Source organism: Aedes aegypti, chromosome 1, assembly GCF_002204515.2.
Source record: "Aedes aegypti strain LVP_AGWG chromosome 1, AaegL5.0 Primary Assembly, whole genome shotgun sequence".
NCBI lineage: Eukaryota > Metazoa > Arthropoda > Insecta > Diptera > Culicidae > Aedes > Aedes aegypti.
Window position 1 is genome coordinate 211726038 of NC_035107.1, and position 26650 is coordinate 211752687.

The window sequence follows — 26650 nt, forward strand, 5'->3', positions numbered from 1 at the left end:
CATTTGAAAAATTTATGACGGCTTCACTTTCTGTGTGTAACGTGTTGTAACGGTTGCATGGATGAACCGATTGAATTAAATTAATTTGAGATAAAATAAACACATTTTCTGTGTACAAACGGGCGATGCAAGTGCGGAATAGTCCTATCTTTTTAAATGACAATGGTTTTTTTTATTTAAACTGGGAAATTTGCAAGAAAATAGCCCAAGGTGTCCAAAATATATTGGTTACCCTACACAAAAAAAAAACACTTTTTCAAACCCAAATACGTTCAAAACTGCAAAATCATTCATATTGTTATTGCAATAGGGTAAAAGCACCGGTTTTGGCCAGCCTAAGAGAAAATTACAATAAAAATTAAATGGGAAGCCGTATTTATACTACAAATATGTCAAATGCAAGCTTTCAATCCATATTATCTGTGTAAAATATCAAAACTGAGGTAATACCATTTTTTCGCTTTGAAAATCCCGTTGGTCAATATAGGCCAACGGAATCAGTTTCAGCCAGAGATTTAACTTCGGTTCCTAAATTGGCCATTCGCATTGATTTCTCATGAGAGTGGCCAAATTAGGAGTGCCCTGGCTAAATTAGGTGTATGGGAGTTAAAATTATAAAGAAAATGAATTGTTTTTCTTATGTTTTGAATCAATTTGGACGAGTAAATGAATGTAGCTCTATCATCTGAATGTGATCTACTGAACACAAAAGGTTTCATGCTGATTGGTTATGTAAAACGGTGTATAATCAACTATGGCTACAACTGGCGTATGGCCAAAACCGGTGCTTCTACCCTACCAAATTATCTAAGATTTATGCATAAAAATTGAAAAATAAGAACACCAAAAAATAAATTCCGGATAATCGAGTCTAAAATTCCGGATAATCGAATCCCGGATAATCGAATCTCCGGATAATCGAGTCCGACCTGTAGTTAACTTCATTGTTATGTACAGCTAACGTGAATAATGTAATTCAAACTTTTTTCTGTGGATAACAAATTTGGGACTATTTTACTTCAAATCGTCATTTATTTCGATTTTTCTGATCGTTATATATTGAATATGAGGGACTTAAAAAATTGCGCCAATTGATCCACTTGCCCCACCATGGTGGGGTAAGTGGATCACCGTTAAAACAAATCTGTTCTCAAAACAAATGTGGTGTAATTATGTATAATAAGAATGATTTTACTCTCGTTCTTGATATTGGTGCTAGTAATGTTACATTTTAATACTTTAAAATTAAAAAGTATCTTTATTTAATCAAAATATAATGAAAAATATGTATATAATAGTTCACACTAATTCGAACAAAAAAAAACACATTGTAACTAGAATAATTTGGAGAAAATTCATCCTTTTATACACATAAGTTATACAGCAGTATTGTAGGATTATTCCTAACGATGTTTTCGAAAAAATATTAGTTACATTTACTTTTGAATAACAAACTGAAATCCTTCTATTCTATCTATAAATATATGTGTATCATCTGTCTAGAATAATTTATATGGTCAAATAAGGTACGATACTATGCTTTCAATTGGAAAATTAGTATAGGTTGCTCTTTTGCAACTCAGCTTAGATAAACCACGAAAAGTTTCGTGTGAATCTTGAAATAATTATTCTTTTATATTTTTTTTTATACCAGAAAGGTTGAAAAAACTTTTAGGTGGATTAATTTAAATTTTCTATGGTGAATTTGACAATTTCAAACTGGGAATGGAACAAAATAAAGGAAAACAACATTTGCGGATATTAAAGCTTATTAAAGTTCTTGTAAGCAGTCTGCCAATAAATGATAATAATACTTGATCCACTTACCCCACCCCATTAAAAAGTAGGGGTAAGTGTACCATGTCCAATATATTTGTATTTATTTATAAAAATCATATATTTTTCATTGTGATTCATTTAATTAGAACTGAAATGCGCACCATGTGTCGAAAAAAATAATAGAATTGGATTTTAGACAGAGATACAATGGATTTTTGATTGATGGAAAACAATTTTCAAATTAATTAATTTTTGCAGCTAAAAAGTTTGCTTGTGTTAGTGTACGTGTAGTACCAGTTTTGCAATAGTATCAGTGTGGGCATAAGAATTTAACCTAAAACAAGGCAATGATGCGAAAACATTCAACATATTCAAGTATTTATGCTTAATATTGAGAAATGATCCACTTACCCCACTGATACACTTCCCCCACTGTACCTTACCTCTTTTGTAACAGCGGTATAAATAATCTAATTCCAGCTTCATTTTTGCAAAATTTACAAGTAGAAAGTAGGCGTTGTGAAGCATTGCATTTGCCACCGAAAAGTGAATCTTGTAGGAGACTGTAATAGAAGCCTAAGGTATCTTTACTCTTCAATATTCACTATAAAAATGACTATGGAAAGTAAGACGCTGAGATCGATCATTAGGGTACACTTGCTAGTTTCGAAAAATTGTTGAACAGACAAGGAAAGCGACTTTTTTCTTTAAGGATATATGAACGTAATGACCAATGAATACTTTTAACAACAAGAAATGAAATTAACTAGAACTACTACTAAACAGCCTAATTTTGTTAAGACTTGACGACACTTGACATTTAAGACTCTAATCTTACGTAAAAGACAATAGTAATCAGAATAGCACTTGAATGACAAATTATTCAAAACCATTTCGACTAGACAGTATTAGTAATGCACTACTATTTCAAACAAATTGGGTCCTAAAATGTTTAATGAATTCTTGTTATTATTGAATAATACGAAAGAGCATGTTCTTGCAACTACTTTAGCCATATTTCCAGCTCAAATAATGGCTATAACATATTTAAAATGTAATTTTAAACATTGCTCCAAATATGAACTTTGACACTTTTGATCATGTTTGACGTTCACTTTGTAGACAAAAATGCCACAGGGTTTTTAGTTTTAACACTGGGGTTGTTCCTATCTGACATTTCGGAAGGGACACGGAAAACAAAATACACCCAAACATTTGAGTTTAAGCCAAGGGGTGTGACAAAATCTCAAAAACAATAAAAAAATGTTCTATTAACTCTAACCAACGAAAATCATTTATAAATTGAGTAAACATGTGTTTTTAGCCTAAACTTAAGCGTTTGGTATCAAAATTAGGACAGGGCTTTAGGACCCTATTCTAATGGAGCTGCTGATTTTCATGCTTTCTTTTCTCAGAAGCAAGGGAATATGGGTACTTTTCAAAAACTACCACGTCATAATACTAATAAAAAACAGTGTTCGTGTGGGCGCCATTGCCTAGTCCGTCTGAGTATTGGTCCTGGTAGAGGGGAAACTTGGCAAAAGCCAGACCGAGGGTTCAGCCTTGACAAGTTAAGCTGTCAGGCAGCTCCAACTGAATACCATACAAAAAAAACCAAAAAAAAAGGAGAAGTTGGTTATCAAGCCGGGAATGCTCGTAGTCCTGCGAGAAGAGAACATGGCGCCACAGCAATGGCGTCTCGGACGGATTGTGCAGATTCATCCTGGCTCAGACAATATCGTTCGAGTAGTCACTGTGAGGACATCTACTGGTGAAGCGGGCGATCGGAAAGATTGCGGTTCTACCGATTGATAACGCCCTGTGAGATTGTTGGACACTGTGTGCCAACCGGGGGGAGGATGCTAATAATTAAATCGATATTTTGCGCAGAAGCGCCCATTGCTTTATATAAATGTCACCCAATGCTAAATAAACGAACATTGTCATTGTTGAGTTAGTAACCGAGAAGAGCAACGTGCCTTTTATTTCTCTCGAGCAAAACTCCCGGAATAACCAGTAGTGTGGACAGGGATGTTCAAAAATAAAAATTTGAAAAATCAAAAACTAAAATTCACAAATTTGCGAATGAAAATAAATCATTTTCCAAAACGTGTTTAGATCGATTTTAGATACCGAAAATGATATTTAGATCGAAAATAAAAAATTGGGTTGACAAAAAAGTTGACACTATTAATAACAAAAAAAAACTGACAGTATCATAGGTTACCCACTATGAACCGATGCACGAGTTCACTAGATTGACGTTTGAGCGGTGGCATATTAACTCGTTGCCATAGGCCAGGGAAAATGGTTCACCTAGAGTGAATTTATGTCAGAGAAAAAGTATATTTTGTATGAGAATTGACAGAAAAATGAATGACAAGTTCATCCACTTCTCCTGGCCTATAGCCACATAGATAACACCCCAAGTAACCACAAGCATTATACTATTGCATTAATTTGGTCGAAAGTCAACATTGTTTGCATTAATAATGTTATCATGCATTTATTCAATAACTGTCAAGCAATGATGCATTTGATTAACATTGTAAATGCTTTGTAGCATTATTTTAATATAGCATTATGCTAAGCGTTTAGAGTGAATATACAGTTATGCTGTCATATAAGATTACATAACCTCATTAAACACACTCGAATCTGTAATAAATAAGTAAGACGATCGAGCACGTTCGCACTGGCTCATTACGTTTTGTGGGATATGGAAGAATAATGAAATGACTTTCTTTCATCTCGAACCCCCATTTCATGATCTACGGATATATGTATTCATTCAAAATTGTTGTATTTTATCTATGAGACTCTTTTATTCATAAGGAGCGAGAGGAAATGTCGATCAATTTCTCTTCCCTGAAATCTGTTTAATGCGCTAGGGCTTTGTTTTGTGGGGTATGTTCTGTTATTTCCACTACGAAAAAGAATGGTGATTTCTATTGATGTTTCATTTGGTGAGGAAAGGAAATCAATCGCCGAAGAGAATTCTTTCTATTCGTAATAACTGGGCGAATAGTAATGTTAAGGTGAAACAGTTTAGAATCAACATCTGAAGTTGCACTGAAACTTCAAAGGCACAAATCTCGCGAAGAAAGCATCCAACAACAGTGAACTTTTTATTTTGGCTTTGTGCAATAGCAGAAAGCTTAAAATAAGAAGATCAGAAACATTTGCTAACTATTTCTCCAGTTTTGTGCCTTTGAAAACGTGAGTAGGGGCACAAGTCGGCCATTGTGACGGCCATTGTGACGGCCATCTTTGGATTCCGAGATGTTTCACCTTAACACACACAGTGGCTTCGTTAATAAGGAACTTTTATCTTACCTTATCACATCAGCAGCTTTAGCACAGGACACCAACGCGCCAGGCATCCAGTACACCATCACCCTAGTTGTGGATTCGAATCCTGATTCCAACAAAAAAAAATCATTGATATGGTAAAGAAATCCAAAGGTAGCCAATGGATTCATTGTTTTGTTTATGTTTAACGCAAGCCCTAAACATACATTATTTTAAGCTAGTATACATCATGAACCCTAAATATACAAACATAAATGCTTTAGTAGGGCTTGTGCATTAAAACTGCTTTACCAAGTATTTCATTAATTTGGTTGTTGTGGGGCCCTTTCCCACTTTAATTATGCTTTATAAAGCTCTTAAAGGTTATGTCACTTTGAAACAAAATCTGATAGCACACTATAGAGCAAACATAAAGTATTCATATACAGCTTCGTGGTTACTTGGGACGGCACCGCTCAAACGTCAAATAATGAATTCGTGCATTATGGGTCATGTTCACTTCAATTGCATGTAGAATGGAGTGACTAATAATCGTGATGAGGTGATCATAATAGTGTGGACAGTGTACACAATTTTCTTTAATTTGCGCGATTTAATGCAAGTGTTTGCCGATGACTGAATATGTTTGTTTATTTGTTACATCAACAGGCAAAGTGAGGCCCCAATGATGTTGGTAGTTAAAAACATACAAATCGAGACAAGAAAGGTCAAATCAACAAATAACACATATGGAAGTCAAGAGCTAAAACTTAATCTAAAGCACATTCAAAGCCGTTGTCAGTTGTTTCGTCCAGCAAAAAAGGATGAAAATCTTCGACGTAAGAACTCACGAGTGAGATGAAAGTCGAAGATTGATGCGACTCGGTTGAAAAGTTTCAGTAATCCGTTGATCCCACCGTTAGTACTGTAGTTCGTCCGTCGGAGAGGAAGCCTTAGGAGCGAACTATTGCGGAGCAGTCGTGGTCGAGCATTCAAGTCGATTTGTTCGAGGATTGATGCGCAGTCTATTCGTCCCTGAAGCGTATCGGCGATCGTCAAAGCTCCGATTGTGTCTCTTCGCGTGCGGAGTAGCTCGAGATCTATTAGTTGGCATCTGCTCTCGTAACTAGGTAGGCGGAACGGATTCGTCCACGGTAGTTTGCGAAGCGCAAAACATAGAAAGCGGCGTTGAACCGACTCGATTCGCTCGGCGCCGTTGTTGTATGCAGGACACCAGACTGCAGAACAATATTCCAGAGTGGAACGAACGAGGGAGCAATAAAGCGACTTTATGCAGTAGATGTCCGTGAAGTTTTTGGCGATCCTGAAGATAAATCCAAGGGTTCTGGACGCCTTGTCTACGGTGTACGACACATGCTGCCTGAAAGACAATTGTGAGTCCATGATGACACCCAGATCTTTCACGTGGTTAACGCGTTCGATAATCGTCCCATACAGACTGTAGGCGAATAGGGTCGGCTGCTTCAGTCGTGAGAACGTTATAATTGAACATTTGACTGGGTTAACTACCATCCTATTAAGAGAGCACCAGTTAGCGAAAGCGTCAATCTGTTGTTGCAAAAAGTGGCAGTCGGTTGTAGAGCGGATCTGTAGGTACATTTTTAGGTCGTCGGCGTAAGACAAACGAGGACCTTTGATTAGCAGATGAACATCGTTGAAATACAACAGAAAGATCAACGGACCCAAATGGCTACCTTGTGGGATGCCAGAAGAAGCAGAAAAGCTACTAGATTTGAAATCGCCAATTGAAACCAATAATTGACGACCGGTGAGGTACGTCCGGAACCAACATAACAAATTGCCGCTGACACCAAGTCTGTCGAGCTTTGCGATCGCGATAGCGTGGTCCAGCTTATCGAATGCAGCAGAGAGATCGGTGTATATGACATCCGTCTGCGTACGTTCCGTCATGCTATTAGTGATGTAGGATGTGAGGCACAGTAAATTAGTGGTAGTTGACCGGCCCGCAGTGAAACCATGCTGGTCGGGGCTGACATACTGCTGACAGTGTGAGAGCAAAGGTTCCATAACGACAAGCTCGAAAAGTTTCGAGACGGAACACAGCGCCGCAATTCCTCGGTAGTTATTCACGTCGTGTTTACTTCCTTTTTTATGTACTGGGAACATGTATGCGGTTTTCCAGCAGGACGGAAAAGTGCCACTGGAAAGCGACATTTGAAAAAGATGACGGAGAGGAACTAGCAAGTTGTCGATGTGTTTTTTCAGGAGTGCGGAGGGGACACCGTCTGGCCTCGGATTATTTGAGGATTTGAGCTTTGAAGTGGCCTTGGTGATCGCGTCGAATTGTACGTCGATAGCACTCAACGATTCACCATTCAGAGGAACATAACTGGCTGCGCGGCTTACTTGGACCTCGGTGATGCCCTCATCGTTGAAAACGTTGGCAAATTTTTCAGCGAACAGCTGACAGATTTCTTGCGTGGTAGATGCGATTTCTCCGTTCAGCTCCATAGACGACGGAAAGCCAGATTCCTTACGTTGTTCATTTACAAATTTCCAGAAGGATTTGGGCTTATTTTTAAGTTTAAGCTCTATATCTCGCTGGTGCTGAGAGTAACATAAGCGACTTAATCTTTTATATTCGTTATTGATCCTCACATAATCGTCCCTTAGAGGAAGCGTTCGATGCTTTGTTAGTTTCCTTAAAGCGGCTCTCTTCTGCGACTTAAGTTGGCGAAGCTCTTTTGTTTGCCAGGGAGGATGTGCGTCTTGAAGATGTATGCGCTTTGGTACATGCCTGTCGATGACATATGAGAGAACATTTGAAAAAGTAGTTGCAGCGACTTCAACATCGCGGGGGTCAAGTATAGTTGCCCAATCGATACTTGACAGGACATCTGCAATGCTACGATGATCGGCTTTCACAAAGTTGTGCGAAACAGAGGCGGGGCGATCGTCGAATTCGGATATCTGGTAGCCTTCAATAGATATCATCAACGCAGGATGATGAGCGACATCTTTTATTAAGGCGCACGGAGCCTCGGAAATAATTGGTGCTTTTTCTTGGAAACTCACGAAACATAGATCCAGACTACGGTTATTTTCATTGACAACGTGATTGATTTGAGTCAATGTGGCGGCACAGTAGCTATCCAACAGATTAATCGCACAGGCATGGAACGACGAGCACTCGGGGTCCGGGTAGAGGAAACCGCTGTGAGACGATTTCCACGAAACACCAGCAAGATTGAAGTCACCGACAATGATTATTTCGTCCGTCGGGGATGCTGACTCCATCATAGAGAACACAGATTGACAGTGAGCATTAATAAGTTCGACGTCGCGCACCCGATCGGGTGCAATGTACAAGGCGCACAAAAACAATGTACGACCGTCGAACTGGATAGATACCCAGACTTGTTCCAAGCACCTCCACAGGCCGTTGTCAAGAGCTTTCACTCTCAGTCCAGAGCGAACCGCCACAAGAACACCGCCTCCGGTGCGTTTGCAGCTATTGTTTGGATTCCGATCGCAACGAAATACCTCGTAACCGGATCCGAATACCTGATTAGAAAGCGTTTTAGAGTCAAGCCAAGTCTCGGTTAAGACGATAATATCGTAGCAGGCATCCGAGACGGCTAAGCGATAATCGTCGATACTTGTATTCATGCCGCCGACATTTTGGTAGTACAGAACGATGTCTAGTTTCGAAGGTTCGCTTATTCTGGAATGCAATAGTGCGTCAGGTGTCGAATGAGTGCATGTTGAAACAGGTGAATACTCGCCAGAGTCGGGTTGTTGGAAGACCCTCTCTCCGTTACCGACTACAGGACCAGAACGACTGTGATGAACGTGGGCAGCAAGAGGCAGGACTGTAGCGGAGGGATCGAGGGCTTCCATGAAGCTTTCTACGATGCGTTCTGGTTGTCCAGCAGCAGATGAAGTTGAAATATCGTCGTTGACACTAAAAATTGAGGGCGCATCAGGCGACGAAGGAACAGAGGCTTGAATGTACTTGCCTGTGAGTACGCGATGGAAGACCCCTGATCCGCATCTAGCTAAAGGACCAGGACGACTGTGCTGAGCGATGGCGGGAGATGGCACGACTTCGCTAGAGGAATCAGGGGCTTCCAAAAAGCTGTATACAGTGCGTCCTGGTTGTGAAAATAGCTGGGTTGCGCAGTGAGCTTCTATTGAAGGGCCGTCGATGGAAATGAGATAATTGTCGGCGGACTCCAGATATGAGGAGGCCATGGTCGCAGCGATTTGACTATACAAGCGATTACTCGTGGTGGCAGAGGGATCCACAGCGCTAGAACGTGAGAACTGATCAAGCGGAGAAGAGCTACTAAACGATGAATACTTGCCTGTGTGAGAGGGTTGGGAGACCCTGTTACCATACTCGACAACAGGACCAGAACGGCTGAGATGGCGGGAAGCAGCTTGCGCGACTGTGTCGAGAGGTTCGAGGGCTCCCATAATGCGACAGGCAGTGCGTTCTGGTTTACAGCATTCAGGTGTTAACAGCTCGGTACAATGCCGGATACCGGAGTTGAAAATGGCGAGCTGGCTGGATCTGGGGAAATCAGGATAGCAGGCGTGTTTTGGCGTGGCAGCCACAAGTTTTTTGATGTGCTGTCTTCAAACTCGCGAAACAGTATTCCTTTCGGCCATGTGTCCGCGTTGAGCGCAGCTTCGCGAAGGCTAGGGTCAATGCCGACTTTGAATGAGATGAAGTTCAGGCGATTGGTATCGATTCCCCGCTTAACAAGCGGAATCGCTTTGATGATTCCTTCACAGTGCAAGCAATCCTTAACCAGTTGTTCAACCGCATCCGGTTTAACACTAGGGTGAATACGAGAGAGATACACCCAGAAAAGCTCGATGGGCTCAGGCACGGTAAGCACGTTTGCATCAGCCACTATTTTAGTGCCCCCGACGAGAGGTTTGTTGGAAACCGAACCGTCATCACGGCGTCTTTTCAAGGGCGGTTGTCGTGAGGAAGTACCAGGTTCTTGGGAAAGAATTGGAGTTAACGGGGTGATGCGCATGGATAGCTGCGCGATTTGCTGTCCTTGTTTGGCTAGTTCCTTTTTTTTCATTAATTTGGCGCACTCATATGGAAGTTCTTATCGTAATTTATTTTAATGGGAGTTTAGGGTCCGGACATAGAGGACACTTACAAATTAATGCACATTTGTACAAACATTGTGATAGCTTTGAAAGTTAATGTTTAAAGATATAACAAGTCATTTGATCTGTTTTCGCTTGTTCAATCGTGGAATTAATAAAAAAATCACGCCAAAAATAATTATAAATTTGAAACAAAAAGTGTCCCACTATACAGTATGTCTCCCTAATTGAGTTTTTGGATTAATCTAGCAAAAATATTCTGCTTGTATGTGTAGTGTACATAACGAAGTCATTGAATCTTTGGAGTCATCTCTGGATAGATTTTGCGACGAACCGACGTGTTTTGAACAGGGATGGGAAATGTACTGTCGCAAACATTTACCACCTCGACATTCACATTTTTCTACACGACCATCAAAATCCAAAGCAAAACATGACCGTTCAAAACAAAAAAATGTCACGGCTCTTCAAAACTGTAATCTTCTTCTTCCCAACGTTTTTTCAAACCCGAATGCGAAATGACTCGAGCACAGTGGTGACACGATTTTTCCGGTTTTCGGGGTTTTGCATTTTTGCTCGATAAAGGCAGCATAAAATTGAACCTGTTTATATGTATCGCAACGGAATAATTGTGCTCTTGCTATTAGCGCTAATAAATTTCAATTAGTTGAAAACACAAGCGAAATATTTGCGATTGACTTATTTAACATTTATTTCAATCATTCACCTCGGAATGGCTGCCCGAAAACGGTCAGAGTGGAGAAACAAAAACATTCAAGCAGTGTGTGAACCGTCGGCAGCGCAACGCCTGATGGTATTGATGCTGGTGCTGCTTTGTGTTTTGGTTGACTGGTATAATCGATTAACTGTTATTAATAGTGGTCACAGTTCCCAAGCCTGGTTTTGAATGACGTTCGTTCAAGTAATTTTAATGGTGCTATTTTGTGTTAGAGTTTGATGACCGAAATTTCCCAGAGATCGGATTATGGATTTACGATAGTATGTAATTTTTGGACAAATAGTTTTAGTTTTTAAGTCATTATTTGGTCACTATTTTGATCATTTCAGTCACTAAAGTCACTATTATGTGGCTGTCTTGATGATTGCTCTCATTCCTAATCTTTCTCATTTATTTTTCAGAATTCATCGAAGTGGGAAAGCCGGCCCGTGCCCTGGACACCCTCCAGGAGGTGTTCCGCATCAAGAAATGGACCTACACCTGGTCGGAATCGGTGATTGAGCCGATTATGTTCAAGTATCTGGACCTCTGCGTGGAGCTGAAGAAGTCCCACATTGCCAAGGAGGGTCTGTTCCAGTACCGGAACATGTTCCAGCTGGTGAATGTGGGTTCGCTGGAGAACGTCATCCGAGGCTATCTGAAGATGGCCGAGGAACGCACGGAAGCCGCCCAGCAGCAATCGTCCCAGGCCATACTTGACATTGACGATCTGGATAATTTGGCCACGCCGGAATCGATTCTGATGAGCGCGGTTTGCGGCGAGGATGCCCAGGACCGGTCGGATCGAACGATTCTGCTGCCGTGGGTCAAGTTCCTGTGGGAAAGCTACTGTCAGTGTTTGGAACTGCTGAAGGTGAACTCCCATTGCGAGAATCTGTACCACGACATCGCCAAGATGGCTTTCGGATTCTGTTTGAAGTACAATCGGAAGATGGAGTTCCGGAAGCTGTGCGAGAAGTTGCGGAAGCATCTGGAAGATATTAGCAAGGTGAGCTCGCAGACGGCCAATGTGAGCATCTCGAAGCCGGAGACCCAGCAGCTGAACTTGGACACCCGTCTAAACCAGCTGGACTGCGCCATCCAGATGGAATTGTGGCTAGAAGCGTATAAGGCCATCGAGGACATCCACGGGCTGATGACACTGTCTAAGAAGACTCCCATGCCGAAGACAATGGCCCTTTACTATCAAAAATTGGCCATGGTGTTCTGGAAGGCCGGCAATCAACTGTTCCACGCTGCTGCTCTATTGAAGTTGTTCCAGCTGTCCCGTGACATGAAGAAGAATGTCACTCAAGAGGAGATCCAGCGAATGACTTCCCACGTTCTGATTGCCACCTTGGCCATTCCACTTCCGTCGGCTCATCCGGAGTTTGATCGGTTCATCGAAACCGACAAGAGCCCCCTGGAGAAGGCCCAGAAGCTTGCGGTTCTGCTTGGACTGCAACAGCCACCAACCCGTGCTTCGTTGCTGAAGGATGTGCTCCGCTTGAATGTCCTCCAACTGGCCGCTCCCCAGTTCCAGAACTTGTACAAGTGGCTCGAGGTGGAATTCGATCCGTTGAATCTCTGCGAACGTGTCCAAAACATCATCCAGGAAATCACCGTCGATGAGAATAATCCCTACGCTCAGTACACTCAGGCCCTGCAGGATGTCACCCTGGTGCGTTTGGTCCGTCAGGTTTCCCAAGTCTACCAGTCGATCGAATTCTCTCGTTTCTTGGCACTGGCCAAGTTCTCCACCAGCTTCTACCTGGAGCGTATTCTGGTGGACTGTGTGCGTCACAACGACATGCAAATCACGATCGATCACCGCAACCATTGCGTCCATTTCGGAACGGATCTGAGCGAGAGCCAACGGGAGGATCATCCCGATGGTCCCACGCTTCAATCGATGCCCTCGGAACAGGTCCGCTCCCAACTGGTCAACATGTCCGTTGTCCTTCATCGTGCCATTGCCACGATCAACCCCAACCGGAACAAGGCCGAACGCGATCGTCTCCGGGCTCAGATGGTCAAAAGCTACGAAGAAAACATGGTCAAGGAACATCAGCGCATTCTCCAACGTCAGAAGAAGATCGAAGATCGCAAGGAATACATCGAGCGGGTGAATCTCGAGCGCGAAGAGAAGGAACTCCGCGAACTAGAGGAAGTCGCTCGCCAGCATAAACTCGCCGAACAGCGTCGTCTGGAGCAGGAAAATGAGGAACGCGAACGCAAACGTTACGAGAACGAAGTCCAGATGATCAAGGAGCGCAACATGAAGGAAAAGATCGATCAAATCAAGCAGACGGCCGCCGGTCAAAAGATCCTCAAGAAGTTCGACGAGGAAGACATCAAGAAGATGAACGCCGAAGAGATCGCCGCCAAGGAGGCGGAAGAACGCCAAAAGGAACGCAAGGCCCACGACAACAATCTCAAATCGCAGGAGAAGAAGATCGATTACTTCGAGCGGGCCAAACGCCTGGAGGAAATCCCCCTCATCGAGAAGTACCTCGAGGACAAACTGGTCCAGGATAAGCAGTTCTGGGAGAAACAGGAAGCCTCTCGCATCGAAGCGGCCATCGCCGAACGCAAGAACGCCGAAGCTGTCCAGGAGCGCTTGAAGCGCATGCAACCGGACCGGGAAATCTTCTGGCAGAAGCTGAAGGGCGAGCGCAGCAACCAGTTTGCCGAGAAACTTAAGGCCTTCAATGTCGCCCTGGAGGAAGAGCGCAAACGGCGTCTGACCGAACGGGTTTATGAGCGACGCGAGGAACGCCGCCAGAAATGGCTCCGCGAAAAGGAGGAAGAACGTCGCCGGGCCGAGGAGGAAATCCGCAAGCAAAGGCAGGAAGAGGAACGCATCGAGCGTGAAAGACGTGCCGAGGAACGGCGCATCGAGGACGAGAAGGCTCGGTTGCTCGAAGAGAAGAGACGCGCCCGCGAGGAAGAGGCTACGAAGAAGGCGGAGGAAAATCGCCAAATGCAGGCTAAAGCTCGCGAACGTGAACGTGAGCGTGAGGCAGATTCCTGGAGAGATCGTCGTGGAGGTGACGCTCCAGCTGCGGCAGCTCAACCAAATCCGGCAGCGCAAGAAGCCACCAAGCCAGAATCCGGATGGAGAACAGCCGGAGCACGGGAACCGAGGGGAGAGGATGCACCCAAGAAGGACGGCGTCTACCAACCGCGCTTCCGTGATGTACGTGGCGGTGGTGCTGGCGGAGCCGGAGGTGTTGAACGACGTGCTGATGATCAGGAGTCGAACAAGTGGCGTCACGGAGGAGACGACGGAGGCAAGGATGATCGCGATGGACCTCGCCGGATGGGTGGTGATAGGCCGCCAATGCGCCGCGGAGGAGACGACCGCGATGACCGTGGACCGATTCGTCGTGGCGGAGACGATCGTGATGATCGTGGCCCAATCCGCCGTGGAGATCGGCCTCCGATGCGGTAAGTTGAACACATTTCACTTGAAATTAATTACTTTTTATTGAAGGGATTCCCCAACCCTGTTATTTGCATTGATGAATTGTCCTTCTTAAAAATGAGTTTGCAATTAAGCATTGCACATCATTGGTAATATATGTACAGTCGAATTTCGGTTGTTGCACTATCTTTAGATGGGCTTCGTTTTAATTGGGCTCCCGTTAAGTGGGCTATAGCCCACCTAAAACGAAGTCAAACGTCATTTTCTGACATAAGACGCGATTTATCAATGTTGGTAGTTCTGAGTTTCTTTTGTTCTTGGCAGAGGCTCGTCTACGTTCGAAACCATGGGTAGGACAAACGTTCGCAAATATGTTGTGCACAGTTAAGAAAAATGTTAATCATGGACGGAAAATTGAAGGTTACTAGGTTCTATTACTATATTGAATACATCAAGAAATCAACCTGGATTTTCCAAGGAGAAGCACAGAAATTAAATTTCTCAAAATCTGTGAGATTTTCTCAAGTGTGTCTTGAAAGTTTGCTTTTCTGGTTTTTTTTCCAAGGGAAATTTCAAGGAAAATTTTCTAAAAAAAATCCTTGAAGTATTCTTAAGAAAGTCCTAGAATAACCGCTGATAAAACATACGTAAATAATAAATAAACTTTTGAAGATTGCATGGGATTTTTTTAAGAAACTTCTTCAAAAATGTTTAGTTAAACTGTAGAAATAAACCTAGGATGAAATGCTGGAAAAATTCCAGGAAAAAATAGGACTCGTTCAAGGAAATTTTTATTTCTTTGCCAAAGTTCTGCCAGGGTTTCTTCAAAAAAAAATAACACTCTGGAATAAACAATTGAGGATTTCCCTGGGCTTGGGATTATATTTTCCAGGGAGCGATGAATTTTGATAATTGATCGCTGTTGTTAGTAGTTTTGATTAGATGTTGGGTAAATTTCAAAGCAATGGCAACCTTTTTATTACAAAATTTAGATTTTATCTTCTGACCTAAAGATTCTGGTTAAACTACTGTACTATGCAGTTGGGCTGCACTACGCTATCACTCATCAAAATTACTTTCACTTCGGGAAAATATAATTTCAAACTGGCGAGAAGATTACAGACTGAGGGTGGGTTAGGAGCACAATCAGACCCTTGAATGTGCAATGTGGGGTAGTAATTGGGAATGCCATTGACGGTTTGTAATCTTCTACGAGGTTTTCGAAAACCAACAGGGCGCGTGCACCGGGTTGCGGATAGGAGCAAAGGGAGATCAATAGCATCTACCTAAAATAATAGAGCAAAAAGCCGTTCCATGATTAGGTAATGTTAAGCGATCTTCTATGGTGTTCTAGTACTATAAAATTCTTCACTCACTGGGAATTCTGGCCTTGATAATATCAATAGTGATAAAAACATAAAATAATACCTAATACTTAATAAGTACAATGTAGCTTTAATGTAGTAATAAATGAAATAAAATCAATTTTCTATACTTGACAAGGTTTTGAAGACAATCAATGAGTGAAAGAACTACCTATTAGAAAAGCCACATCAGCTAAGTCTATACATATACAAATGTTGGTCATAGGGTCATGGCGAGCATTCGATATGTATGTCTATGACTGATTCTGATCTAATAGGGGCACTAGAAGACCACGCGGACAATTTCGAAACAAATTATTTTTATACATCGGTCTTACGTTCCGAAAGGCTCAGCTATGCTGCAAAGTAATTTTATAAGTTATTCATTACTGCTGTTTAATTGTTTATAATTCTAACAAAACTACATAATTAACTCATTACTAATCACTGTTCCTATATTCTCTTTTTCTCTCCTTCTTATCTGTTGCATGATTATGATCATCACTAATATAATGCATGAGCATGCACAATAAGAATAATTTCAGGATTGAAAGCAGTACATGGATACCTGGATAGAATAGCTTCGAAAAGGGCACTCAAAATATAATATTTCTGATCAGGGAAGTATTATTATCAAGGGTATGTAAAATTTTTCCATTATTAACACTTAGATCACACAAACAAATGAACTAATAATATCAATTATTTTTAAAATATTTTTATGTAAATCAGCATCGTCAATCAGTGTAAAAACAGATAAAGTTTGTAAAGTTATCACCATCGATTAAATTGCGCTCTGTATAGTAATGTTCATTCAGTATCAAAATCTCCTAAAGCGTCGCATTGTGCCATCAGCAGCTCTCATATTGTTGTTATTTTGTTGTTTATAAAATTTCTAGAAAGCGATCAGCATATTCTTTCTTACTTGTACAATGGCCGATCTATTTGGAATTTTAATAAGTCAAATCAAACTTCAAAACTCAAATTAAATTGCTTTCAGCACATTTACATTTTGCAGCATTAATCGCATTACTGTGTCAAGTCTTCTCCATTCCCTATACCCTACCCCAACCCTTCTTATCCTTTCCGATGGTGTTCAAGTGGTCCGCATAGACTATTACGGCCATTACCTATCCCTTACCCCGGCTTTGGACTGACTTGCGCTCTCATTGCCCCACCAAACGCTGCAAAATGAAAATGAAAATGAAAATGAAAAATGGAATAAACAATTGAGGATTTCATCGGAACAATTTCGATGCGGAAAAATTCTGGAGAAATTCTTTTAAGCATCCATTGAAAAAATGCTGGAAGAATTGGTTGAGAAAGCTCTAGAAGGTTTTTTGGAGAGATTGCTCTAGGAAACTCTCGAAGTATTCTAAATAAAAGCACTACACGCTAAACTTCATCCGCTCAAAAATGAGTGCAGCGCGCACAAAATCGGCCTCTCCTCATGCAGTACAGATTCTGTGCAAAGGGGGCTGTACACAGTGTTGTACAAACATTACCACAAACCGAATGAGTGAAATGCGCACAGAGGAGGAACGCTTAGAATGCGGAATTCGCTTCCATTTTTGTTTTGCTTCTGAAAACATTGAAAAAAAAACATTCAAGTTTTAAGGTTTTTAGAATTTTTTTTCATTCGAATAGCAGAAGCGGAAGAAAATGGGGACAAACACTTCCGCATTTGCGACCATATTCCGGCTTTTCGTTAAAAAAAATCCCAGAAAACTCCCCATCTTACCAACGGCCAACTGTTTGCTGCCGCGCGGGAGATGATTGACAGTTCCGTTTCCATCAATCCCCGTACAGCCGAAGGCCTACACGTCGGCTACTCACAGAATGAGTGCGACCTACCCAGAATTTTCACTCAGTCAGCCAGTTCTGCATTGGTTGCCTCATTCTGTGTACCGGGTACCCACGTTGGTTTGACCACATTTAATCTGAACACTTTTTAATTTGTACCCCGCTAATTTGCACATCGTTCAGATTAAAAATGGTTCAAACGTCATAGAGCTCATGGAACGAAGTAAAGTGGAATGGAACGCTGTGGAACGGAACGCAGAATCAAAACAAAACAGTGAAAGCGGTGAAACCAGAAGCACTTTTGTAGGGTGACTAGATGTTTAAATTAAAAATGAACCCCGATGGTTTGCATGAGGTAACGTTCAAATTGTGGGCTTCGTGGCCGTGCGATTAGCGGCGTCAGTCGTTAGGCGTATTGTGTCACGGGGTGTGAGTTCGATTTTCGCTCCGGTCGGTCGAAACTTTTCGTCAAACGAAAAATTCATCACAGGGCTACTGGGTGTTCCGTGTTGTCCGTTGCCTAATGTTAGTGTTCGTTCAGTCTGTGCAGCCTTTGGCTGAAGACGGTGTAAATTGTCTTAAAAAATTACCGGGGGTGTACGGTAGTTTTAACGCATGCACTGCGTGGAGCAGGCTTAGCGTGGTCAAGAGGTTCAGCAATGCTTTGAAAGATTATTATAAGAGTTCAGAAATCGCTAGCACCATCACACTCGTGCTGTGTATAACACGATGCGACTGGTATTAAATTAATTCATTACTTCATCCAAAGACTCTTCTGATGATTCTCTATGGATGCTCCAGAAACTTCTCAAGAATTACTTCCAGGAATGCTCATGGCAATTTGATCTAGAACAAATACAGGGTTGGTCATAGATATGTTTAAGAAACTACCTTTTATTTAATTAAGTAATGCCATAGTGATGCATTTGTTTTTCTAACGGTTAAAAAAGTTTCTTGTAGCAATTATTACAGTTTGATTCCCATGATTTTCACTATAGATATTCTTAATCATTCTTCTCACGATCCAGAACTTTTAGAAATCATTAACAATTACAACAATGTCATTATTGATGAGAATACAATGAAAAACCTCATCGTATCTTCCATCCTCCATAAGAATAAATACGACGTTGATCGAGTTCACGTGTATATTGAATATATGATAAATAAATTAATTTGTTTTTCAAGCTTTCTGTTGATCTTGTTTTTGTTTTTGTTGAATCATGGGTAGGACAATCCTTTAAGTGTCCTACCTAGGTGTTTTTGTGCGTAGTACATGTCCTACCTGTCCTACCCACTTCCCGCGCCACTGGTTCTTGGTCAGGGATTGAATCCTGAGAAAATTGAGAGAATCTCTCACGTATCACTCTTTGTAACTATCATAACATGCTGCACATTATGAGAGACTGTTTATCGTATACTGCTACAACTTTGATCAGATTGGGGGGATAGTAGTGCATGATAAAACCCCTCTAAACATGCTTCAAGCCTGGGGGACGCTATTGCTATTGGAAGTTCGTACATTGTTTATCGTGCCAGAAAAGAAAAACCCCTATCCCCAACGGTAAACAAGCGAGAAAAATGGATTTTATCATCGCTCTCTCTTTGGGGCTCTCGCTCGCTGCTTCCATTTATCAGACTTGTTAAACCTTGCGATACAATGACGATCGTGAACCGCAACAGATGGGATGTTTTCTTTGCTTGCTTTGATCGTGCTTCATACTCAAATGAGAGCGGATTCTGCAATGCCTGACAGCCCGATTAGTGAAAGTCTTTCACTAAACGGGCTAAAGGTTTAGTGCAACGAACGAAAGTTGACTGTACACACATACTTTAGCTTACTGCTTTAATTTACTTTCAAACGGCAAATAATCTTGATCCAATAGTTAAATAACGATCATTACCCTTTTAATCCGATCCTCTCAACAGCGATGGTGAACGAGGTGTCGGCATGCGTCGAGAGGGAGGCGATCGCGAACGTCGTGACGGCGGAGATCGTCGGGACTTTGGCGGCAACCGTGACCGTCGTGACGACCGCGGAGGACCACGTCGTGACGATCGGGGAGACCGCGGTGGCGATCGTGACAGCGCATGGCGCCGGCCAGCACCCCGCGGAGGCGACGACGGTGGCAATTGGAGAACCCGACAGGATCAGGCCAAACCGAAGGACGATCGTCGCGAGGAGCGACCGAAGGAGGGTATGTACTGAATCTAAGCGAAACCCGCTTTTGAGCATGTTGTTGATTGACCGCACGTTGCTTTTGTCTTTACAGCCCGCAACACCGGCCCGGATGAGGACGGCTGGACTGATGTGAAGCATCACCGTTAAGCACACAACTCTTTCGGCGTTGGAAACATTTATCCAGAATATATGCAACTTTTTTTCAAAAATCTTTAGCTGTACCTTATATTTGTTTTAGACAGTTCATTTTAAGACATTTTTGCTATTATTATAGGCTGCATTAAAATAAGGCGAAATGGTTCCCAGTTCCGCAATGATTAACAAACAACCTGGTTTTGATCTACTTTTTTTCGATCCATTGATCCATACCAAAAAAGGGCGGACAGTATAACAACTAACGGAACCATTTCCGACACAAACTGCAAACGCTAAACTGGAGGGTCTGAGATGGGGGCAAATTTACATACATTACTCATATTACACACAACAAATACACAGACATACGTTAACTAATGAAACTAGGATCCTAGAAATATTTGGTAGTTTGATTGATTGATAAACTTTATGGGGCATGAATGGTAAAACTTGGGACGAGATGGAGTTGCCTTGCGAGAGAAGTGTACCCCAATGTATTGAGAGCTCTGAATTCTGTCTGAACCAGTTCTATTAAATCGTATATTATATTCCTATGTAACCATGAACACTGACCCGGATATGCGTTTTTAATCGTCCGAACATTTCCTGCAACAGGGTGTCTACTACCTGGAAAAACCTGTAATTCTCAGGGAATTTTGGCCACACTCAGGGAAATAATTTTGAAACAGTTATTCATGGTTGAATGTGTCCACGATTAACTATTTAGAAACTATTTTTGCACACTTTATTTAATATAAAAAATTTCGGCTGCGCCACTTAAAAATGCTACTTCAACGATACAGTTCATTGATAAAATTGGACGTTTTCTGTGAAATGCTTTCAAATAATCCACTATATATTTATCATAAAGTACTAAAATCATCGATTATCCGTAGTTCCGGAAAAAAAATGTCTGTTGCAGGTTATGAATCTGCATGATTAAAATTTTCAAAGGTACCAGTAATATAACACAGCTTAACAAAGATAACATTTTTGCGTGTCAAAAAGATCAAATCTTGTGCCTAGTAAATTTGGGGGTGGTTAATTTGAAGCTAATTTCGATAACGTTCCAGCACATTACAATTTTGAGCTACGGGTCCTCAAAGTTGTATAAAATGCTGTTTTTTAATGTTGAAAGTTAAACTATGATTGGTATATAGTGATCTAACCCACCAATAATCATCAGAATAGGATTATGTAGGATTCAATCTGGTTGAAATGCACGAATAAATGTTGAATAAATTGATTTTTTCAACATACCGCCATCGTCAAAATTATTCGTTCCAATTAGATGGCAAGATACCATACTGCTTTCGGGAAGCATCGGGTGAGCAAATTTAGTTGCGCGATAGTAGCGCTGCTATTCGATTTTAATTTAAGCATACAATGGAAGTTCTGAGATTCTGGTGGGAATTTTGAAAATATGATGCGCATAAAGTGGAAATTATGAAATTTTGGGAATTCTGGTAAAAATTCAAGATTTTGATAAGAATACTAGGAATCTGATTTAATTATTGGAAAACCGGGAGAAATTTTTGAAATATTCGATTTCTCGAAAGAATTTGTCTTTCAGGATTTCACCTCGAATCTTTGGAATTCCAACCGGAATCCTTGGGATTCCAACTGGAATTCTTGGGAGTCCAACTGGAATTCTTGGTATTCCAACTGGAATTCTTGGTATTCCAACCGGAATCCTTAGGGTTCCAACCAGATTCCAACTGAAATCCTCTGGATTCCGACTGGAATCCTCGGGATTCCGACTGGAATCCTCGGGATTCCGACTGGAATCCTCGGGATTCCAACCGGAATCCTCGGGATTCCAACCGGAATCCTCGGGATTCCAACCGGAATCCTTGGGATTCTGACTGGAATTCCAAGAAAAGGATCCAAAAAATCCCAAGGATTGTAGTCAGATTCACAAGTATTTCCGATTTAATTATAATGATTCCGCACCACAATATAATAGATATTCCAGTAGAGTTCCAAAAATTCCCAACCTGAAATGATCACCATTATTTTCACAACCCAATATGTTGACCCAAAATGCAACGACCGCACTGTGTTTTATTTTCTCGATTTCATGCGCTTTTTGAATAGCGCCCAAACCATTGATTTTAGCGATATAGTTTGTTCGGAGAAGTTTCTTGGTATATTAAAGCGCAACTTTTGACGAAAAAAAAATTGTGATCAATCCACCTGGCAGTGAGATAGAAAAAACTATTTTTTCAAAACATTTAGATAGACATATGGTGTCTTCGGCAAAGTTGTAGAATTGGCCATTCGAAACAACTTTGTCCAAGACACGATTTTTCTATCTCTTATACTTTTTGAGATATATGCCGTTGTATGTGAATGGCCCCTAAAAATCATATTTTTGATCATAACTTTTTTCCAAGATTTTTAACATTTTTTGTGTTTTCTACAAAGTTGTTTGTCATAGAAAAACCCGTGTTTTTGCTGAACCCTATCTTTTGAAGTAACAAAGTTATTCATAAATAACTCTTTTTTAAAAGGGTAGTTTAGGCCTCTATAACTTTCTTCGGCGCAAAATGGCGCAGACAACTCTTACAAATCATGAAAGTATCATATATCCCCTTTCGGCAGTTGATAAAAACTTTTGTCTATAAGCGTCTTTGCATGGGTTTTTACTATCAAACAAATAAGCCTTATTAAAATGAATTCGACTGATAATTCTTTTACTTTAAGAGATAGAGAAGTGCGATGTTCAGCAAAACCACGCGTTTTAAGATGTTCAACAACTTTGTAGAAGACATGAAGAATGTTAAAAATTTAAGTAAAACGTTATGAACAATAATGATTTTAAACGAGTTTTTCCATACAAATGTATGTACTTTATGTTAAAAAATTCGTAACTCTTTTACAAGATTTTTAACATTTTTCATGTCTTCTACAAAGTTGCTGAACATCTTAAAACGCGTGTTTTTGCTGATAATTGCACCTGATAGATATCTCTTAAAGTAAAAGAATTATCAGTCGAATTTAATAAATTTTAATAAGGCTTATTTGTTTGATAGTAAAAACCCATGCAAAGACGCTTATAGACAAAAGTTTTTATCAACTGCCGAAAGGGGAGATATGGTACTTTCATAATTTGTAAGAGTTGTCTGCGCCATTTTGCGCCGAAGCCAGTTTTATAGGCATAAACTACCCTTATAAAAAGATTTATTTATTAATAACTTTGTTACTTCAAAAGATAGGGTGATGATATGTTCAGCAAAAACACGGTTTTTTTCATGACAAACAACTTTGTAGAAAACACAAAAAATGTTAAAAATCTTGGAAAAAAGTGATGATAAAAAATATGATTTTTAGGGGCCATTCACATACAACGGAATATATCTCAAAAAGTATAAGAGATAGAAAAATCGTATCTTCGACAAAGTTGTTTCAAATGGCCAATTCTACAACTTTACCGAAGACACCATATGTCTATCTAAATGTTTTTAAAAAAAAAAATTCTATCTCACTGCCAGGTGGATTGATCACAAATTTTTTTTCGTCAAAAGTTGCGCTTTAATATACCAAGAAACTTCTCCGAACAAACTATATCGCTAAAATCAATGGTTTGGGCGCTATTCAAAAAGCGCATGAAATCGAGAAAATAAAACACAGTGGACCGGTACGGAAATGAGTTACTAAATATAGAAGCGACCGGTGTGAGAATGAGTGACTATTTATGGTGATTATAAAACAAAGCCAAACTTCGAATTTTCAAGTGCACAAGACTGGAAAACCTGACGACAGTTCGCGTTGAAAATCAATCAAAATACTTGCTTGCTGGTGGTAACCAATGGGATAGATTTTCAACGCAGAGCGCTGTTTGGTTTTCAAGTCTTGTGCTCTTGAAAATTTGAGGTGTGGCTTCGTTCTATAATCACCTACTAAAATGACAGCTCTGTGGGTGATCATTTTACTCACCGGAATAGTCGCCCCCGTTAAAGATGCTCTAATGATTAATGTGAAAGATTGACGCATACACTAGTAAAATGAATACTTTTTAATGAAACTTCTGAATAAACCTTTTTTTCAGACCAGACTAGCTGTTTAGAGCCCGCTCTCAGAATATTTGTTAAGCATTTCTGTTTTTCGTAGAAATTCTAATGAAATACAAAAAAAAAACACATTGTATGTCCTGTGCAGAGTTGGTAGCAGGTCTGTTTTAAGATACTTGGTGTCTATTTCAACGCAAGTCTTGAAAAAAAATGTTTTTTTTTTTTGAAGGAAGATCTCTAAAGTCTCTGGTTTGAACAAAATGGTCTGCAAAGTCACTACCGGGTACCCCCGTTGGTTTGACCACATTTAATCTGAACACTTTTTAATCTGTACCCCGCTAATTTGCACGTTGTTCAGATTAAAAATGGTTCAAACGTCATTTATCTCATGGAACGGAGTGAAGTGAGATGGAACGCCGTGGAACGGAACACAGAATCAAAACAAAACAGTGAAAGAAGTAACCAGAAACACGTTTCTAGGGTGACTAGATGTTCAAATTAAAAATGAACCCCGATGGTTTGCATGAGGTACCGTTCAAATTAGCGGGGGTGCACGGTATAAAGACGAGGTTGGTGGTCTGATGGCTACCGCTTCTGCTTCACAAGCAGAAGGTCATGGGTTTAATCTCAGGCCTGTTCCTTTCCTCGTACTTTGTAGTTGTATATTTCTCACTTGCTTCTATCTTCCATTCTAAATATTCTTATTCTTCTTTCTGGCGTTACGTCCCAACTGGGACAAAGCCTGCTTCTCAGATTAGTGTACTTATGAGCACTTCCACAGTTATTAACTGAGAGCTTTCTTTGCCGATTGACCCTTTTTTGCATGTGTGTATCGTGTGGCAGGTACGAAGATACTCTATGCCCTGGGAATCGAGAAAATTTCCATTACGAAAAGATCCTCGACCAGCGGGATTCGAACCCACGACCCTCAGCATGGTCACGCTGAATAGCTGCGCGTTAACCGCTACGGATATCTGGGCCCATTCTAAATCTATCACACTCAAACTATGCGTTCATAGCAAACGCTAGAATAAGAGACGGACAAGAAACCGTTTCCCTAATGCTTCCATTCTTCCACGCGCATGTCTTTCCTTACGCCTGATTCATAGGCAGTCTGCTAACCACAAAAGCAAACTTCTCTGCCATGCCAATCCATACACTCCCGCACGAACTGGCGAAGATGCAGTTGGACTCCACGGTCTACAGTGGGCCAGTATAAGTGCAACATCATTTCCTCCCCCTTCCCCACATTGGTCTGCAGGCACCATTGTCGCCTCAAAATAGAAGATCACCAGCACTTATACACTGAGGATGCCTGTTAGTCCCAAGCAGTCATTCGGTAGGTTCCTTGTGTAAGTGCAGCTGATCTGGCGATACTGGAGTAGCATCCACGGGCGGCCAATCAAGCTTGAAGAGTTTGAACTTGACTCAATGGTCTTCAAAGTCACTATATTTATCATATTGCTTGCAATTAATCCTGATGCAAAATTATACACTGTAACATTCAGAGACTGTAATGCGACTATTCAACAGGCTCATCTAGATTTTTTTCTCAGATCCCTCGAAGAAAAGCTACAAGAAATATCTCAGTAATTCCAAGAAATTTGATCCGGAATACTTTCAACGGGTTTATGGACAAAAGGTCGAAAGACAAAACGTCGAAGGACAAAAGGTCGAAAATGATTTACATGGTGGGAATTTTTTCCTTCTTTGAAAATAGATTTTTGACCTTTTGTCCCACCTTTTTTGTTCTTCGACCTTTTGTCCTTTCGACCTTTTGTCATAGATTCCTTTCAACGATGTCCTCTAGATTTTTTTTATAGAGTTCTCTCTACCAATTATCCCAGAAATTCATCCATCGACTTTTTGCAGGCTGCTTAGAGGAATTTCTCCAGATTGTGCACCCGTAATTTCTTCATTTATTTCTTTGATTTATTTTCCCGAAAACTATCTTAAACTATGCACTAATCTCTCAATCGATTCCTCCAGCTTTTTCCATTTTCCAAAGATTCATGTACAGGAATTTCTTCAAAAAAAAACCCACAAAGATTTATTTTATAGTTTTGAAGAAATTCGTTTAGAAATTTTACCAAGGAACCCCACAAGAATTCCTACGCTTTTTCATGTGATTTTCTTTAGAGTTCATGGTTACTTCAGTTACGGGAAAATTCTCTCACTCACCCGAACGCCACCGATAAAAAATAGCAAAAAATCTGCTGCTACCGAACATTCAGTGATAGCTGAATCGTACACTGAGCCAATTAATCCGATTATATTTATCTGGAATATCATATACACGCATCAGAATTCATATTTGATAGGTTTTATTAACACCCAATAAAGACTATATGAAGGTCCAACGAGGTTTAAATAATAACCATATGAAAGCCGTTTGAATTTCACATATAACTTATTGGATATCGTTTACCCGTTCGGTAATTGAAAAATCAGATACATGTTATATGATTTTATATTGTGAAAAAAATCTGTTTATATTTAGTACTACGATGGCGGCCACTGCATACAATTTGGTAGCAGATTTTGGTTTAACGACGAGCTTTTGCAAATTTGTAACGGTAAGCTGGTACATATAAGCTTTTCAATAATTATATAGTTTTATGTACATATTTCAGAATGTGAAACCATTATTTGCGAGCATTTACCTTGCTCGCTGAAGAAATTCGCTGCTGATTCTATACAACTGAGAACTTTCTAAAGTTGTGTTTGACGATATCTAGGTGAGATGTTTTATTCGGCAGTTAGTTTTGTGCTTAAATTTTGTTAACATGGTTCCATTGTTTTAGATTTTTGTACCGACCATCC

General features: G+C 40.7%; 1 protein-coding gene and 1 long non-coding RNA gene across 2 annotated transcripts in view; both read left to right on the top strand.

Moving 5' to 3' along the window:
- LOC5568726 (eukaryotic translation initiation factor 3 subunit A) overlaps positions 1–20386 on the top strand; it is a 39863-nt gene extending 19477 nt beyond the window's left edge. The window contains exons 2-4 of the mRNA XM_001658055.2: positions 11326–14353; positions 19427–19695; positions 19771–20386. Of these exons, the coding sequence (XP_001658105.1) occupies positions 11326–14353; positions 19427–19695; positions 19771–19826 (3353 nt within the window). The 3' untranslated portion in view covers positions 19827–20386. The remainder of the gene's footprint in view (positions 1–11325; positions 14354–19426; positions 19696–19770) is intronic.
- A 5699-nt stretch (positions 20387–26085) lies between these two features.
- Positions 26086–26650, top strand: LOC110674608. The gene is made up of 2 exons (XR_002499037.1): positions 26086–26403; positions 26461–26650. It is a non-coding gene; the product is annotated as an uncharacterized LOC110674608 (long non-coding RNA).